We start from the raw sequence: 18,970 nt of genomic DNA, 5'->3' as shown, positions 1-18,970 counted from the left end.
CCTCAGTTTCATGACACAGCCCAAAATGGCATACATCTGAACCCTGGGAGTTCAGAAGCAAGGTAAATTTGAATTCAAGATGAATATTTCATCAGAGTTCTGAGGGGATAACTTATAACCGACAGAGGGACAAGAACAAAAGAGACCATCCCAGAAATGTGCTTAAAAACCAACTCTGTGTTCTGTATGTTGCAATTCTTTAAAAAGAAGAAAGTAAGCTCTGTGAGCAAGACAGGCACCAAGGTCAGTAACTATGGAGAAACCCTCAGCTACCAGTGTGGGTGGGTGTGGACACACAGCAGGGAGTTCACAGCGGACTTCCTTTTTCGCTTATTTCAACTCACAGACCTTGGAGTCTGTTCCTGTCCACAAGTTCACTGTCAAGTCCCTCCACCTACAATGGATGCATCAGTGGTCTATGCTGACTTAAACCTAGCCAGGACCCAAGAGCCTAAGCAGGCATCCCCTCCAGCTCCTCCCGCAGGTAAGCAGCTTTTCTTCTCTGGCATTTGAATTATCTTCCAGAGTTAAATTTTCCTCTGAAACATGTGGGTTTAAGTCAATGCTTTGAAGATGAGAAGCAGGTCTACGTCTATGTTAGTGTGAAATACTGTGGCAGTCTGCCTGCAGAAAACCACAATTCTGGGAAGGTCATACATTCCATTTTTATTCGATTAGGCAGCAGGAAACCTGAGCATAATTTTCCCTATTCAGACTTTGTTGAAAATCCTGAAGAAAAATATTTTACTTATATGAGCAAAGTCATGTTTCAAGAGCTGTTGATGCAATCAGTTTCCAGTTCCGAGGTCACCTACAGAATGTGAACACTGTGGACCAGATATACTTCATCAACCTCAATGTCCCTTCATAGTGCAGAGTGAGATTTATGGCTAATGACTTTGTCTCCCAGAAAGGAGGGTAATCTTGGGGAAAAGTCACAGTCAAAATCAAAGACTTGAATTAAATCAAAAGCTGCTGGTGCTGCTGGTGCTGCTGCTGCTGCTGCTGCTGGTGGTGGTGCTGGTGTGTGTGTGTGTATGTGTGTGTGTGTGTGTGTGTGTGTGTGTGTGTAATTTTATTTAATTTTTTAAAAAGCTGGCTGTTTCTATCTTGCGAAGTATAACTGTTTTAAATGGACGTACCACACAAGGTACCAAGGACAGTCAGGAATTAACACTTCAACACTGACTGAAAGTAGCACTCTTATCTACCAGAGGATTTAGTGATACTAGGTAAAGAAACGTGGAAGGTTGTTCAGATGAAGCACACGGCCAGAGGATGGCTGAGATGTAAGAGGTCAGGAGCTCAGGCAGAAAGTCCATAAAATGACACACCATTCTGTTCTGCTGGCTAACTGAACCCACTGACATCCGTCTTAAAGCAGTTGCTTTCCAATCTGACGATTCTATGTGTTATGACACGTGGACTTCCAACTCCAGAGCTTCTTGTTAGAATTATGTACACTGCCAAGGGTCTGAGTCAAGAAGAAAGTCTTCGAGTCAGCAAATAAGCTTCATTATAATGTTTACATAGGGTGAACAGAAAGTGGAGGGAATTGCTGTTTTGATAAGTGTAGGGAGAATTCATAGCAACAGTAATTTTGTTGTTGAGAAAAAGCAAGTCTTGGTTTTCCCATCATGCCTAGCAAAAGTGGAAGAAGAGTGTAAGAAAAGGAATATAGAGAAAGATAAGGAGGCTCTTCTTAAACTCTACTGTCTAAGAACCCAAGTCAAAAAGACTAGAAAAAACTTATCCAGAAAAAAAAGGACTAGGGAAAAAATCATTATTTTAAACTTCAATAATCTAGGAATAAAACTGAAGAAAAACACAAAACAAACAGTAGTAGAATAGAAACAGAACATAGCGTTCGAATAGAAAATGTTGACGCAGAAGCATAACTGTGAAACCACTGGGACCCATTTAGCTAAAGGGCTCACACCATGCTAAATTCGAAGCAAGGTGATTAGATCTGCCCGCAAAGAGAACCGGAAAGGGGGACGTGAGTAGTGACCTATTTTGTTTGTGGTCAAATGGCCAAAGGTTTCTTTTGATAGTTCGATGGTCATGTAAAAATGTAATTGTAATAAGTAAAAAATGCCTCTAGGGTTTATTTATTTACTCAGAAATAAACAATTACTATGAGACAAACATTGCTCTAGACACTGGGGAAACAGCCATGAAGAAACAGGAAAGTGTCTTTCTCCCTGTAAATTTTATATTACTGTGAAGGTTTAAATCAGTGATATAAACACCTGTGTCAGACAGTGCGATTTTGAAAGCCAGCGAGAAAGCATTTAAATGGAAATTAAGATTTTTGCCTTTAGAGATGGCATCCTGTCAGCAGAGTGATCAAGGCAGGCCTTTCTGAGAGATGACGCTGGCCTCAAGTCCTGGAGGTCTATGGAGACCAAGGCTGAGTATCTGAGAGAGGAGCCTCTAGTCAGCTGCACCTGCAAATGCAGAGGGAGAACAGGCCTGTGATGTGGAGATCAAACCAGGAAGAATGGTGACCAGTGGAGGGAATTGGACAACATTTCATAGGTTCAGATGTTGAGGGGAAAGCCATTGAAATCCTGGAACAGTGGAGATGACTTAGCATTCTGTGGGTACCAAAGCAGGTACTGCCACGTAGCCAGTGTTTACATAGCCCCTTCTGTATGTAACTCCAATAGTAGAACAGAGAGTACGGGGATGACAGGAGCCCTTTAAATTTTGTCATGAATGGATAAAGATTTTTTTAAAATCACCTTAGTGGCTTTTTATCTATAATTAAAACATAAAACAAATTTTAAAAAAACCTTACTTTATGGAAAAAAAGGAAGGAAGGAAGGAAGGAAAGAAAGAAAGAAAGAAAGAAAGAAAGAAAGAAAGAAAGAAAGAAGAAAACAATATTTATTGCCAGTTACCACAGGCCAAATGCTATGCTGAGGAATTTAGAATAATTGTTGCCTACAGTCCTGCCTCCTGTCCAGGACACTCACGACCTACACAGCAGCTGTGGTCAGCCACTGGCCATATCCTCAAGCCTAACACACTGCTTCCTTCCATGACAGTTCCGTCCCCTCTCTCCATACAGCCCTGCTCACTGTCCACAGAAGGTTGCTCCCAGACCTCTGCATGCATGCTGGTCTCTTACACAAAATGTAGTTCTTATAAGTAACCTGCTTGCATATTGCTGCGTGCTTCAGATAATCTGTAGATACTGACAGCACCAAGGATGCTTTCAGAGCCATGGGAATGGCTGCTGTGGAGTATTTGTTAGAGACTAAAGATGGAGAAAGGAAGTGTGCTTTCCACACAGAAGCAGCCTTCTGTGTGTGACAATCTGCCATCTGTAGCTAGTTGGGTCTACAGATACTACTCCACACACACGTTAGACTGTCCGTGTCTCTTCTGGAACATCTTTGTTCTTCTCTCTCTCTTCACCCCTTCCTTTTCTTCTTTCTCCAGTGGAAAATTTGCAAAGAAACTAACTCATCTAAGGGACTGTCCTGTCTCAATGCTGGTCTAGATACTAGAGACAGTTGGTCCTTGTCTTCAGTCTGGGTTAAACTGTTCATTTGGGATAATGTAAAAAAAAAATAAAATAAAATGTATCTAGAAGAGGTAGAATTAGATATACAAACAATTCTGGAAAATACAATGAATAATAAAAGACAATATAATAAATAACAGCACATCTGATTTAAAAATTTAACATGAAGTCAAAACATGTATTCATTTACATTAATGTTTATATTACAATTACATTAATATTTAGAAAGATATAAGTCAAAATTGATGGGGAGATTCTTCTGTTTTGTGTTAATTTCATTGGTTAAATAAAGAGACTGCCTTGGCCCTTTAATAGGACATACAATTAGGTAGGCGGAGCAAACAGAACAGAATGTTGGGAGAAAGAAGCAGAGTCAAGGAGTCGCCATGATTCTCCTACCGGATACAGAAGCAGGTTAAGATCTTCCCTGGTAAGACACCTCATGGTGTTACAGGGATATTAGAAATGGGTTAGATTGATATGTAAGAGCTAGCCAATAAGAGGCTGGAACTAATGGGCCAGGCAGTCTTTAAAAGAATACAGTTTCCGTGTAATTATTTCGGGGCATAAGCTAGCCATGTGGGTGGCCGGATGCCAGGGACGCAGCCCCGCTGCTCCTATTTCAACACAAAATAAACTGTCCAAATCATGATACTTTATGAACACATTTATAACTTAATGTATTTGAACTCCTGATATATATACATAAGATATTTATTGTGTAGTAACTGCTATGGTCACCAAGAAAAGCTCAGATACAGGACCTGGTATTTCACCAAGGCAGTATTGTAGATGCATGTGTTATAGCACAGAACCCCCTTAATCAACCGTTTCAATCTGGTGCACTTTCATAATTTGTAGTCAACAAGTTGATAAATATTAATCCAATGATTGAATAGAAAATTCCAGGAAGAAGTAACTCTGTGTCTTGAGCTGGACATTAGTGTGAAGAGCACAGTGTTCGTCACGGCTATTCTTGGTTGTCAACTTATGCCTGGAGTGTAATTAATCCAGAAATGAGAGCATATTTGCGATCCAGATGTTAGGGCAGGAAGACATCTGGCCTTTAAGGCTGGATGACACATGCCTTTAAATCAGACCTGGAGACTGGAAGGCACACCTTTAATCTGGGCCACACCTTCTGTTGGAAGCCCATAGAAGGACAATGGAAGAAGGAAGGGTGGGGGAAGTGTTGCTTCACCTGCTTGCCCTCACCCCCATAAGCACATTCGTTCATCTCCTTCAAGATCCCAGTAGAGCAGCTGAGACACCAGCCTTGTGGGACTCAGCAGCTACTAGAGTCGAGCTCTCCATTCATAGCCATTGTTGGGCTGCAGCCTGAAAGTCCTCCCAGTAAATTCATATATATATATATATATATGTATGTATATATATATATATATATATATATATATATATATATATATAGAGAGAGAGAGAGAGAGAGAGAGAGAGAGAGATATTCATTCTGTAAATTCTGTGTCCCTAGATAACCCTGACTAATACAGCCTGTCAATCACCAAGGCTTATGCTCAAATACCTCTCATTATATTGAATAGTGGCTTCAAGTTGTGCATTCTCTGGACGCTGGCAACACTCCTGCGTCAAAGGGAAGCCACACTTGCTTCCTACATGAAAAGGTTGAAACACTCCATTTAAGAAAAGGGAAAAGGGGCATTCTGGCGCGGAGCGCAGCGGCGGCGGGCGCAGCTAGCAGGTCGGCTGCGGAGCGGGGGTGCAGCGCGCTTTGCCCCCGTACCCCTCCCCCTCGGACGCAGCCCCACCCCTCCGCCCGCCGGGCCGTCCCAGCCGAACTATCCCCTGCGGCGCCAGCGCGGGGCGGCTCCGGGCGCCCCTAGCAGACCCCCATCATGGGCAGCCAGAGCTCCAAGGCTCCCCGGGGCGACGTGACCGCCGAGGAGGCAGCGGGCGCTTCCCCCGCGAAGGCCAACGGACAGGAGAATGGCCATGTGAAAAGCAATGGAGACTTAACCCCCAAGGGTGAAGGGGAGTCACCACCCGTGAACGGAACAGATGAGGCAGCTGGGGCTACTGGCGACGCCATCGAGCCAGCGCCCCCTAGCCAGGAAGCTGAGGCCAAGGGGGAGGTCGCCCCCAAGGAGACCCCCAAGAAGAAGAAGAAATTCTCCTTCAAGAAGCCTTTCAAATTGAGTGGCCTGTCCTTCAAGAGAAATCGGAAGGAGGGTGGGGGTGTTTCTTCGGCCTCCTCACCGACAGAGGAAGAGCAGGAGCAGGGGGAGATCAGCGCCTGCAGCGAAGAGGGCACTGCTCAAGAAGGGAAGGCCGCCGCCACCCCTGAAAGCCAAGAGCCCCAGGCCAAGGGGGCAGAGGCTAGTGCAGCCTCCAAGGGAGGAGACACGGAAGAGGAGGCAGGGCCCCAGGCTGCAGAGCCATCCACTCCCTCGGGGCCCGAGAGTGGCCCTGCATCAGCCAGCGCTGAGCAGAATGAGTAGCTGGGTGGGGGCAGGTGGGTGATCTCCTAAGCTACAAAAACTGTGCTGTCCTTGTGAGGTCACTGCCTGGACCCGGTGCCCTGGCTGCCTTCCTGTGCCCAGAAAGGGGCTTGTTGCCCCCTTCCAGCCACGTTCCCTCCCTACTGTGGATTCTCCCATCAGCCATCTGGTCTTACTCTTAAGGCCAGTTGAAGATGGCCCCTTACGGTTTCCCAAGTTAGGTTAGTGATGTGAAATGCTCCTGTCCCTACCTCCTTCCTACCCAGGCCCTACCCCTGCAGAAGGCAATTGCTGGCTTTTCTCCCAATTCTTTTCCAAGTACGTTTTGTTTATTCTACTTCCAAAGCCCCTGAGCCAGAAGTGGGGGCTTATACTCCTAAACCCTGAGTGTCCAGCCTTTTCCCTGTTGAGTTTTTAGTCTCTTGTGCTGTGCCTAGTGGCACCTGGGCTGGGGAGGACATTGCCCCTGTCTGGGTTTTATAACTGTCTTACTCAAGTTCAAACCTCCAGCTTGTGAATCAAACCGCCTCTGACTTGATAGGCAAGTATTAGGCTTTGGGGCGGGAGGAAGGTCTGTGATGTGAAACAACTTTTTGTTGTCTTTTCCCCCTCCCATCGTTGTAAATAACTTTTAATGGCCAAACCCCAGATTTGTACTTTTTTTTTTCTAACTGCTAAAACCATTCTCTTCCACCTGGATTTACTGTAACATTTGGAAAAAGAATAAATGTTGTCCCTTTAGTGGTGAAAAAAAAAAAAAAGAAAAGGGAAAAGGAGAAATATAAAAACAGATTTTTGCTAGAACATAGCAAGCTGTGAAAGGCACAGCCACACTTATGCATGTACTCATTTAAGACAGAAAACTCCCTTGTGTTTGCGTGTGTGAAGCAATATTCATAGAGATGGCTTCTAACCACAGCTCAGCTCTCCGTTAAGAATTGGAGAGCTCGGGCTGGAGAGATGACTCAGTGGTTAAGAGCATTGCCTGCTCTTCCAAAGGTCCTGAGTTCAATTCCCAGCAACCACATGGTGGCTCACAACCATCTGTAATGAGGTCTGGTGCCCTCTTCTGGCCTGCAGGAATACATGTAGACAAAATATTGCATACATAATAAATAAATATTTAAAAAAAAAGAATTGGAGAGCTCAACCTGTGCAGATAAAGGGGGAATAATGTAGTTAAAATCCTGGAAACAACACGGTGGCCAAGGCCACTGGGGACTGCTCAGAGTTCCAGACCAGCAGCATATTGAAACTCTGTCCAGAACAAACAAACTGCATAGGTGCCTAAACTTAATTTCAAGATGGAGAAGATCGCGGGGAAGAGACAGAAATCTTTAATAAATAAATAAATTAATAAAAAAAATCTATCCCCCCCAAAAAAAGATGGAGAAGATCATTACAGACAACAGTGAAGCAGGCCCCATGTTAAATAATAGAATTGCTATACATCACCAGTGCAAAGGTGATACTTACCACAAAACTGAGGTGTGTGTGTGTGTGTGTGTGTACCTCCTATAAACGAAGATACTCCTTCTTGGAGGAATTGCTGGCTCATTCCCATAGCAGAACACATACATTATTTTTGTACAGCACTCACTCAGCAATTTTCTAGACATCTTCTTCATCAATCGTTTTACCTTCCTAACACCCATTTGACCCAATTGTGGAATTCATAGTAAGGAGGGTAAGAAAGGCTCTTTTCTTCACCCCACCCTCAACATGAATCCAATTGTCCATGTTAATCAAACTACCTCATTGTTTGCAAACGCTCTCAACTAGATTAAAAGTGTGTTTTCTTTAACTTCTCAGACAGCTGTCGGTGCCCACGCTGGCATCGGTTGGCTCTGAAACTCAGCTGTGTTGGGTTGATCCTTCTTGTCCTGACTGTGATTGGACTCAGTGTCTTAGGTAAGTGAGCAAAAGCTTTTACCTTAGAATTCTCTCTCTAGTCTGACAGTGGTGACACATGGCTTTAATCCCAGCATTCTGGAGGCAGAGGCAGGAAGAGCTTTGTGAGTTCATAGGCCAGCCTTGTCTACAGAGCGAGTGCAAGGACAGCCAAGGCTACACAGAGAAACCATGCCTTGAAAAACAAAACAAAACAAAATCTTCCTCTAGTTCCACCATTAGTATTTTGGCTTCATCACACGAGCTGGCCACCCTGAGCCTGGGGGAGGAACAATGACCGGCAGTTACAGGACAATATCCCCTGTTGCATTTCTCCTGTTTTGGAGAATCACTATGGGGATGACGCATGTGCACCTAGAACTCTAAAAAAGATCACAAGTGTGAGAAGATAACAATAACAATGAAAACCACAATGCCTACATATGAGTTTATTAGGTGTCTGCCGAACTCCAGAAGACAGCCAGCAACCTTATGCTTGGTGCGGGTGTGAGCATCCTCATCCCACAGGGGGGAAGTTCAGAGGTGGGAGAGGTGCATGAGCTTCACAATGCCCTTAGAAGCTGGCCGGGCAGCCGGAACAAGGGGCCCTGCTCCCTACAGCACTTAGAAGTGGTGTAACCAACAGCATGTGATACCATTTGTTCTGTGCTCTACTGGCTCTCTATTCACTCTGTCTCCAAAGTGGTCCCCTGTTAACATGTTGCTAATACATTGTCTCCTGTCCGTACTCAAGCTTGTTTGGTTGACTTCGTTTCCTGAAGTGATAGATACAATATCCATTCTATTGTATGTAGAATGTACTTTTCACCTTCCTCCTATGTTTTCTATCTACCGTTATTACAAAAAAACGCCAGTAGGAAAAGGCATTCAAGAGAACAAGACGAAAGCAACAGTCGAAAAATGCACTGTGAAAGTTTCAGAGAGCAGTACGAAGGCAACAGGTAATTTTGATATCCTGATTTTGATCAATATCACATTAGCTTTCATCAAGGCTCACATCATGGTGGGTCTTATGCTTGATAAAATGGAAGCATAAAGGACAGGCGGTGGTGGCGCGCGCCTTTAATCCCAGGACTCGGGAGGCAGCAGCAAGTGGATCTCTGTGAGTTCGAGGCCAGCCTGGTCTACAAGAGCTAGTTCCAGGACAGGAACCAAAAGCTACAGAGAAACCCTGTCTCGAAAATCAAAAAAAAAAAAAAAAAAAAAAAAGGTTAAGAACTTGTCAGAAGTCATGTGACTGGTAGGTGATGCCTTTGGAAACTGAAGATATGTGATCTTAAAATCTAGCACCTTGGCCTCCTGACCATGCTGTCTCACTCTGATAGCACAGTTGGTTACTACAGACGAACAGCTACTTAAAAAGTAAAATATGGAGCTTCAGAGACAGCTCAGTGGTTAAGAGTGTTTGTGTGCAAGCGTGGAGACTGTAATTACAGCTTCAGCATCCGTGTAATGAACACCCCAGGACAGTCACTGAGGTCTGCCTGCTTCCAGTTTTGGAGAAATCAGCATTAGTTTCACATTCAATAAGAGACTCTGTTTCTAAAGAATAGGTGGAGAGGGACAGAGGCCTTACATCCTTCTCTGGCCTCCGCACATGTACTTGTACACACATGCAAATAAACCACACACACACAGACAAAGACATGGAAGCCAAAAAAATAGTTTGATTTAGAGGAATTCTTTAGAGTCAGTGTTCTAATGCTGTGAAGAGACACCATGACCATGACAACATTGGTAAAATAAAGCATTCACCTGGGGCTGGCTTACAGTTTCATAGGTTTAGTCCATTGTCATCACAGTGAGGAGCACGGCAGCATGCAGGCAGACATGATGCTGGTGAAGTTGCTGACACTTCTATATCTGGATCTGCAGGCAGCGAGATGAGAAGAATACTGGGCCTGGTTTGGGCTTTTGAAACCTAAAAGCCCACCCCATGACACACTTCCTCCAACAAGGCCACGCCTCCTATAGTAGTACCACTCCCTGATAACTAAGCATTCAAATATATCAGCCTATGGGGACCATTCTTATTCAAACCACTACAATGAATATTTGGTTGTTTTAATCAAAATTTCATATACTTAACCTTCTCTGAAGTTAATTAAAAGAAACAAAAATAAAATAAAGTCTATGTCATTTATATTACTTTGATGTGTCATTAACAGTGATCTGTTACAGTGTTACTGTGTGTGTAAAAGTGTGTGTTAGCAAAGCAGCTACTGTGTGTAACTGGCTGTGGTGCAGCAGGAACAGGGTGGAAATTCACCATGTCTGCTCCTCACTTCAGAGAGTCCAGTTCAGCTAACGTGCCCCAAAGACTGGCTGCCACACCGAGAGATATGCATACAGTTTTCTCAAGAGGACGGTGTTTGGAAGGAAGGTCTATCTGACTGCGCTGGAAAAGGAGCCACTTTGCTGCTCATTCAAGACGAAGAAGAACTGGTAAGTTGTTCTATAAAATAGAGGTGTAAGCATGTTCTGGAAGCTATATCAATGTCTCCTGATTTACCAGATCGTCCATGCAAGAGAATTGGACGCTTTACATGATGGAAGCTCATAGTCTGAGAGACTAATAGGACATGTTATCCAATGACTGCATATGTAAGGTGAGTGTCCTAGGATCATAAATGCTGGGCACAGATTCCTCAGGGAGGAAGAATGAACTGTGCTGAGGACTCAGGACGGACACAGGTGACACTTGACCTAGGTGTCGGGAGGCTGTGGAATATGAGTCACAGCACACAGGCTCGGGTTAAGTCCTCTCCTCTGCTTTGATTGTAGAGATTCATAAAGGACTTGATAAAGGAAAGAGGCAATTCATTTTGGATTGGACTAAATTATTCCTTGCCAGACAACCACTGGAGATGGATAAACGGCTCCACTTTAAGTTCTGATGTGTGAGTATTGGAGGAGCTCACTTGAATGTTCATTTCAGGACATCTCACTGTAGGGCTCCAACAATTATACCAAAGATTAGAGATGTTCAGAACAGTCTGAAAGTACGGTTCCAAAAGTAGCTGAAAATTTCCATGTATGAAAAGATACCAGCCTTTTATAAAGTCATGTGTATGCATATATGTACATATGCAAGTATGTATGTATGAGATGGAATTTTAAGGTCAGGAAGCAGACTAACTCCTTTGAAAAACGGCTGCTTAGAACCTCAGCACACATTGCTCTTTCTTTTATCTCCTATCCTTTTCTACATTTTGCATGGAACGTCTAAAGCAGCACATTAGCTATTTGCCCTTTGGTGTCTTGTTTTCTCGTTGTGTGAGATTATCTACACAGTCACAAACGCAATGAAAGAGCTGATGCTTCATAGTTAAGTTGTTTATTTTAGCAGAATTCATGATTGGCATAACAAGGAGCAACGTGTCACCGCTCCAGATGTGGTAGGAGCTGAGAGAATGGAGCCAATAAATGAGGTGGACTAAAGCCTCCTGCAGCAGCCGGCTTTGTACAGAGCAGCAGCCATCTGTACTCTGAGGGTTGAGACAGTTCACATGAGCGAAGTTCACAGGCTTTAGCTGTACACAATAACAAAGACAAGCCAAGCATGACAAACATGCTCTTCCAGAGACACACACAGAGGACAGCTTGAATATTATTTATTACCAACAGTAAGTACTAAGAAGTAATCTGAAATAAGCCCACTCCTTTCTGTTGTGCCTGAAAAAGTGGAAAAAGGCATTCCAACAACATTTCCATGTTTGGATGGAACAGAGTCACAAGACTCTTGTCCTGTTCTCTTGGAGTGTTCCCTCAATCACTCAGACTCTCCTTACCTGAGTCCATTTCTGGACCGTGTCCCATCAACAACGTGTTTATGTTTTTCATAAGCAAAAGCAAGCAGGATTCAATCAAATTTCTGTACAGAGCTTTCAATGATTTTTTCAGAAGAAATGATGTTGAGAATCATATTTTAGTAATTGTGCTAATGAGTTTTATTTTATACCAACTTGACACAAGCTAGAGACGTCTGAGAGATGGATCTGAGAACATCCATTGAGAAAATGCTTCCATTTTCAGGTTGTAGGAAAGCCTGTAGGTCATTTCCCTAATTAGTAATGTAAGGCCCAGTTCATTGTGGGTGGTGTCACCCCTGGCCTGGAGGTCCTGGGTTCTATAAGAAGCAAGCTAAGCAAGTCACAGTGAGCAAGTGAGTAGGCAGCATCCCTCCATGGCCTCTGCATCAGCTCCTGCCTCCTGCTCCTGCTCCTGCTCCTGCCCTGCTTAAGTTCCTGCACTGACTTAACCTCAGTAACTATCAGTAAAATAAACTCGTTTCTTCAAAGCTACTTTTGGTCATGCTTTTTCATCACAGTAATGGTAGCCTTAGCTAAGACACAAATCTTGAGTAAATTTGTACACATTGCACAAATCCATACTTGAATTATTCCTTTTAATCATTTAGAATAAAAAGGTAGAAATTTAAACAATAAAGCATATGTAGGCTTCTATACAACATATTGATAACATATTAAGTATAGAGATTGTTAAATAGAGAAAATTTACCTAGATAGTAAATGTTGACACTATACAGGACCACATTTTGAATCTTTTTTCAGTGAATGAGATGTTAAAGTGAGAATTTTTTAAAAACAAGTGTTCTGTTCTAGAACATATTTCATATATAGAATATATGAAAACAAAAATATACATATTCTATTTCATAAAATCTATCCTGTATTTTCCTAATGTTTTCTGAGTGTCTTACTTAGAGTTACAATTGATGTGGCCAAAAGCGAGTTGAGGAAAGGGTTTATTTCCTCACTGTTCATCATTAATGGAGTAAGGACGGGCACCTAAAACAGGACAGGAACCTGGAAGCAGAAGCCAATGCAGGGGCCATGGAAGTATACTGCTTACTGACTTGCTCCTCATGTCTTTCTCAGCCTGCTTTCTTATAGAACCCAGGACTACCAGCCCAGGGGTATCCCTATCCACAATGATCTGGGCCCTCCCATGTCAATCACTAATTAAGACAATGTCTCACAGGCTTGCCTGCAGGCATTTCTTATGGAGGCATCTTCTTATTGAGGTTTCCTCTTCTCAGAACTCAGTGGTGTCAAATTAACATAAACCTGTGACAATGAAGACTATTTTCAACATATTACCTATAAAGAAATAGAACTATTTTATGTTAACTTATACTTTTCATACAAAGCAAGGTTTGATATTTGAATTGTTCCTTACTAATTTCATCCAAATATTTAGTGAATTTTGGTCACTTTCATGTACAATTTCCCTCTATCTCTTCTACTAAAACTCTTCTTATTCACAACAAACTCCTCAAGTTCCTCTCCTACTGTGTGTGTGTGTGAGAAAGAGGGGGGGGGAGGGAGGGAGAGAGAGACAGAGAGAGAGGGGTAGATAGAGAAGGAGAGAGTGCCTGTGTGTGAGGGGGGGGGAGAGGGAGAGAGAAAGTGTGTGTGTGTGTGTGTGTGTGTGTGTGTGTGTGTGTGTGAGGGAGGAAGGGAAGAAGGGAGGGAGTGTGTGAGAGAGAAAGAGAGAGGGAGAGGGAGAGAGTGCGTGTGTGTTTGTATGTGTGTGAGAGAGAAGAGAGAGAGTGTGTGTGTGTGAGAGAGAGAGGGGAGGAGGGAGAGAGAGTGCATGTGTGTGAGGGGGGAGAGAGACAGAGTGTGTGTGTGTGTGTGTGTGTGAGAGAGAGAGAGAAAGAGAGAGAGAGAGAGAGAGAGAGAGAGAGAGAGAGAGAGAAAGGAGAAAGAGAGAGAGAGGGATGGGAGAAAGAGAGAGAGAGAGAGAGAGAGAGAGAGAGAGAGAGAGAGAGAGAGAGAGAAAGGAGAAAGAGAGAGAGAGGGATGGGAGAAAGAGAGAGAGAGAGAGAGAGAGAGAAGAGAGAGAGAGAGAGTGTGTGTGTGTGTGTTATGTGACACTATTCACTATTTCTGTGGAGATGTGAATAAATGTCTTCTGACCCCAGATAGGGAACCAATGACAGATCAAAATAAAAATACTACCCAAGTCCAGTGAGTTAATTGGAATTACTTTTAAGAGTATGAATGAGAGGGTATTTACAGAACATAAGCCACACAAAGGCAGGAGATCACTGAAAACCCTCCCCAAAACTGGTGACAACATATAAAACTGGACCCTTCAAGCTGTCTGCACAGCTTGTAGGCAGTTCAACTGGTGAGACAACTTCTTCTCACCAATTCTTACTGTTCATATAACCTTTGGGTATAAAACGTTTCCTGCCTCTGATCAGTTTCAGGAGCTTGTTAAGACTTGTGAGTTGTTTATTTTCTGAGTTTTAAGGAGCTTCCCTTTAGAACTTTCAGAATCTGAATGAGTCCCCCTCCAGGATGGATTGTTTCAGTTCAGAGGAAATTGCTATAAAACAGTGTGTGTGTGTGTGTGTGTGTGTGTGTGTGTGTGTGTGTGTGTGTGTTGTGTGTGTGAGAGAGAGAGAAAAAGAGAAAGAGAGAGAGAGAGAGAGAGAGAGAGAGAGAGAGAGAGAGAGAGAGAGAGCCATTGAGTTTAATTGTGCCTGCTTGCATGAATATGAACTGGGGGTTATTCCCTGGAGTATGGGCAAATGAACAACGGCTATGTCATTGATGAAAATGACATCTCCTCACCCAGCAACTATTAACTACCTGTCTACTGAGGGAAGTCTGGGGTCTGAGATCTCCCTTTCTACCTGTGATGGAAAGTTTGCCGTCCAGTCCCAATCTTGTCTTGGTCTTGTGCAGGTAATCATAGCGGCAGTGGCTTCATGAGTACATCAGCCACATCAAGTTCAGAAGACACTTTCATGGACATTGTCCCCACCTTCTGGCTCTTACATTCTTTCTGCCCCTTTCCATGATGTTCCCTGAGCCAGAGTATATGGTGATGATACAGATGTCCCACTTAGGGCTGAGCACTTGCAATACAGGCATGAATTCTATCCTGTTGAGTGGGCCTCAAATCCAATCAGCACAGAGAGTGGTTGGTTACTTCCATAACAGTTTTGCCATTATTGCTCCACTATTGCAGGTTGTTATTGTAGTCTGTGGGATCCACAGCTAAGTTGGACATTGATGACTCTTATTACCCAGAAGCCTGCATAACACTTTTCTCTGTGTGTGTGTGTGCACACACACATGCACATGTATGTGATGTAACATGCTTATTTTATTGTGATTCACAGTGATAATAAAATTGTAAGACACATGAAGAGTACGGATTAAGCTCAATCCACCTGTCTTTTTTACCCTGAGTGTAAAATGATGCTTTAAATATATAACAGCCATCAAGAAAGCCCGGAGCCTGCTGAGCTACAGCAGAAAGACCATTGGTTAAGCCCTGCTTTTGTTTTAGCTTTGACCTGGTTTTCAGATAAGGAAAAAGTAACTATTTTCCCTGAACAATTATTTGAGAAATTAATAAAATAATGTTAGAGGTCTCGCACGGCCTGGTAGGCAAAGGCCTAGGATGCCTTAAAGGCATTTTGAACAGATTAGTCCTAAGGAAATCATCTTTAAAACTGAATAAAATCTTGAAGCCTGGAAGAAATAGGACAAAGGAACCTTTACAGTAGAGGGAGTCTATGGTATGACTGCATCCAGCCAGGTGGGTAAGAGCAATTTCTCTCTCAGACCCAAAGGGCTGCATGAAGAAATGACCATAGGAAAGAGAGCATCTGGGAGGAAGTCCCGCCCACTGTCACACACACCCTTTTGTTTACCATAAGTCAGTACATTTTGAACTCATTTTGTCCCTACATTAACTCTAATTTTACCTGCACTGAGTTTGAATTCTTGTTTTGTTCACACCGGCAGTGTACCATGGGAGCCACAGGGGTGCCATGTATAAGTACTAAATTAAATACTCCCAGGGATAAAGGGACCACAACCGTCACACAGCCTTAGCCTCTTTCCTCTGTGGATGCTGAGAGTCTGTGGAGCCACTAAGCACCGCTGTGTTTAGCTGTTGTCACATGTTCATGTATACATGAGCTCCTTCCCCAGGCATTGGCGGGTGATAGGCTATATATTTAGGAGACCGAAGCTCAGCAAATTGAACTCAGCAACAGTTTTCCTTGCATGAGGTGTTAGCAGTAGAGTAAAATTCAATTGTGTTTCCAAACCTTCTCCTTTGTTATATCAGCTGAATGCTATTTATTTATTTATTTATTTATTTATTTATTTCTGCAAGAATTCTTCTCCAGTAGTAAGTATAGTTGAATATTATGCTGGAGATTTGTTCCCACAAAACTTTATCTTTAATGTTGTTATTCTAGGTTTACTAAAACTAAGAACTATGTAGTCTACAGTCCTTACAAGTCCAGAGGAAAACATGGCCAACTCAAGATAATTATGAGAAAACCCTAAGCACTAATAGTGGCTGTTCTCTTCCTCCTCAGATTGAAAATTACTGGTGAAACTAAAAGAAACAGCTGTGTCGCCGTCTCAAAGAACAACTTGGTTTCTGAGGACTGTCATTCAGAAAACAAGTGGATCTGCCAAAAGAAACTAAAACGTCTCTGAAACCAGGTGTAATGACTCCTGCCTGCGAATCCCATCTTGATTACTTTACCATACAGATCTCTGCACTCACTCTGTCTAGGCTGCCAGCCCTCCCAGTGTGCAGCAAATCACTGCGATTCTTCCAGATGCCCCTGCCCGGTTTCTTTATTATGTAAAGGGGACAAGATGCTGATTTGCCATTCTAAGAGAGTTGTTCTGTGGAAAGAAGCCCAGGCAAGCTGAGGGGCACTGGATTCTAACCCTGGAGTCTGTGTGACTTTCACTGGTCTCTGTTCCTGAGATCCCTTGCAGAAAACTGCAGAGTCCTATTCTCCCCCCCCCCCCCCTCGTCTGCCAAGCCAGCACACACTGATGAAAGCCTTTGCTCTTGCCGGACTCCAGAAGTCATGGTTAAGGGACTTAGGGAAAGGCCTCACAGTGGTTTGAATGGCACCTATAAAACCTTAGGTAAACTGAGCTCTGGTCGTGTGACGTCCCCACCAGGACATGATGCACCAGCAGACCCTGGCCCAATGCTGGCATCTTGGCGTTGGGTTACACAGCTCCAGAACTGGCAGAGATGAGCTTCTTCCTTACCAGAGAGGCAATCAAAGGGACTATGGCTGTGTCTTGGTTGCTGTGTCTCCTGATGTTGCAAGGCTCCTTTGTGGACAGAGACCTTTGAAGCTGCAGCTGGGCTCCTCCTGCCATGTAAGAAACTAAGGCACCAGGGGACTTTCCCAATGACCATAGATGTCATCAACAATTCTGTTGATGAGCAGGGAAGGGAAAAGTGTGCGGACATCTTGGCCCTGGAACAATTTCAGCAGAGTAAGATAAATGAAGCTGGCTCCCAAAGGGAGGAACTTGACATTGGTATAAGAGAGAGGGGACCATGAGGAGCATTAAAAACCTCCACCTTGTAGAGCCCAGTGCGCTGCCAGCCACCTCCAGTCTCGCCTGCTTTGATATTGTTCTGGAATTTGTTATTGCTTTGAGTTCCTTTGCTTTGCTAAATAAACTTGAGCTTGAACTGTGTCTTTCCTGACTTCTGTCTGTGGAAAGACAAAATGGAAAAATAAATCTTTATTCATTGAGTTAACCTTTTACAACCTGACAAAAGCCAGGCTCATCTGTGCGGAGTGAAACTCAGTTAAGAAAGCACGTCCATAAAACTAAATCCTACGCAATGTGCTGGCTTGGTGGGAGCCTAGCCAGTCTGGATGTTCACCTTCCTAGATATGGATGGAGGGGGGAGGACCTAGGACTTACCACAGGGCAGGGAACCCTGACAGCTCTTTGGACTGGAAAGGGAGGGGGAGAGGAGTGGGGGGAAGGGGAGAGGGGTGGGAGGAGGGGGAGAAGAGTGGGAGGAGGGGGAGAAGAGTGGGAGGAGGGGGAGGGAAATGGGAGGCTGGTGGGAGGAGGTGAAAATTTGTTTTTTTTTTTCTTTTCTTTATCCTCCTTTTATCAATAAAAAAAATCAAAAAAAAAACTGGAGTGTAAGCAAGCCTGCATGGCATTTTCTTGATTAATGATTGATATGACAGGACCCCACTGTAGGTGATGATGTATCCCCCCTGAGAAGGTGATCCTGCATAGTATAAGAAGGCAAACCGAGTAAGCCTGGAGGAACAAGTTAGTAAGCAGCCTGCATCCTTGGCTTCTACTTCAGTTCCTACCTCCAGGTTCTTGCCCTGAGTTCTTTGCCTGACTTTCCTTCCAAGGCTTACTGTAAACTATAAACTGAAATGAACCCTTTCGTTCCCAAATTGCTTTTGGTCATGGTGTTTATCATAGCAACAAAACCCTGACTAAGATACCTGGTGATGAGATGGTCCACATGAGATAGTTCCTGACAAGCACAAACATGGGGCAGGAGAGATGGCTCAGAGATTAGAGGTCTGGGGTTCAATTCCCAGCAACCACTTAATGAGATCTGTCACCAACTTCTGGCCTGCAGGCATACATGCAGGTAGAACCCTATACATAATAAGTAAACCTAAAAAAAAAAGAAAAACTAATTAAACAGTTAGAACCTTTATTAATTGATAGCCATGCATGAATGGACTCACACCTCTGGGATGTTTCTTGGTGCCTGAGCTCAGGAGTACAAAAATTGAAAAGACAAAACTATAATTACATCAGTGTTGGGGAGGGGTATATAAGTGGTGAGGAATTTAGAGTTGCCTAGTAACATCGTCATTATTTACAAGGCTAGTCTGTATCTTGCAGACACAATATATCCAAATCATAGTCAAGTGGACAGCCCCAGATCTTCAACACTTTGAATGTGGCTGTTGAAGTGACCAGGCAGGCACAAAGTCATGTTGGGACAGCACGGTGTTACCTTCGTCTTTTCAGTAACGCAACGACACAATCAGAGCACAAATCTGAAGGAAATAGTCCCATAAATTATCATTTGCATGTTCACCTGGTACTGGTAACAACTTGGCATAATATTGGCGACAACTTTTTGGCACTGTTCATGACAGCTGAGTCTTTCCTGATGGCTCCTGAGTCATCTCTCACACACAGATATCACATATGAAATCAAGTGACCCTCAAGG

General features: G+C 43.6%; 1 protein-coding gene and 1 pseudogene across 1 annotated transcript; both read left to right on the top strand.

Moving 5' to 3' along the window:
* Nucleotides 1-242: 242 nt before the first annotated feature.
* On the top strand, nucleotides 243-17,694 carry LOC142855945 (killer cell lectin-like receptor subfamily B member 1B allele C). The gene is made up of 6 exons (XM_075982620.1): nucleotides 243-484; nucleotides 7,822-7,920; nucleotides 8,778-8,861; nucleotides 10,211-10,365; nucleotides 10,705-10,820; nucleotides 16,298-17,694. Exons 1-6 carry the CDS (start codon nucleotides 400-402, stop codon nucleotides 16,419-16,421), a joined length of 663 nt encoding a protein of 220 aa, XP_075838735.1. The 5' UTR covers nucleotides 243-399; the 3' UTR covers nucleotides 16,422-17,694.
* Nucleotides 5,214-6,750, top strand: LOC142855946 (MARCKS-related protein pseudogene; annotated as a pseudogene).
* Nucleotides 17,695-18,970: the final 1,276 nt, after the last annotated feature.

Source organism: Microtus pennsylvanicus, chromosome 8 (genome assembly GCF_037038515.1).
Source record: "Microtus pennsylvanicus isolate mMicPen1 chromosome 8, mMicPen1.hap1, whole genome shotgun sequence".
NCBI classification, from domain to species: Eukaryota; Metazoa; Chordata; class Mammalia; order Rodentia; family Cricetidae; genus Microtus; species Microtus pennsylvanicus.
Note: the sequence above shows the minus strand (reverse complement) of the source record. Positions and strands in the feature narration are given on the sequence as shown.

Excerpts from the sequence above, each read along its gene's own strand:
- LOC142855945 (XM_075982620.1), top strand. The coding sequence starts at position 400 with ATGGATGCATCAGTGGTCTATGCTGACTTAAACCTAGCCAGGACCCAA. Across the intron at positions 485-7,821 it reads CCCTCCAGCTCCTCCCGCAG|ACAGCTGTCGGTGCCCACGC; the intron begins GTAAGCAGCTTT and ends TTAACTTCTCAG. Across the intron at positions 8,862-10,210 it reads GAGCAGTACGAAGGCAACAG|AGAGTCCAGTTCAGCTAACG; the intron begins GTAATTTTGATA and ends TCCTCACTTCAG.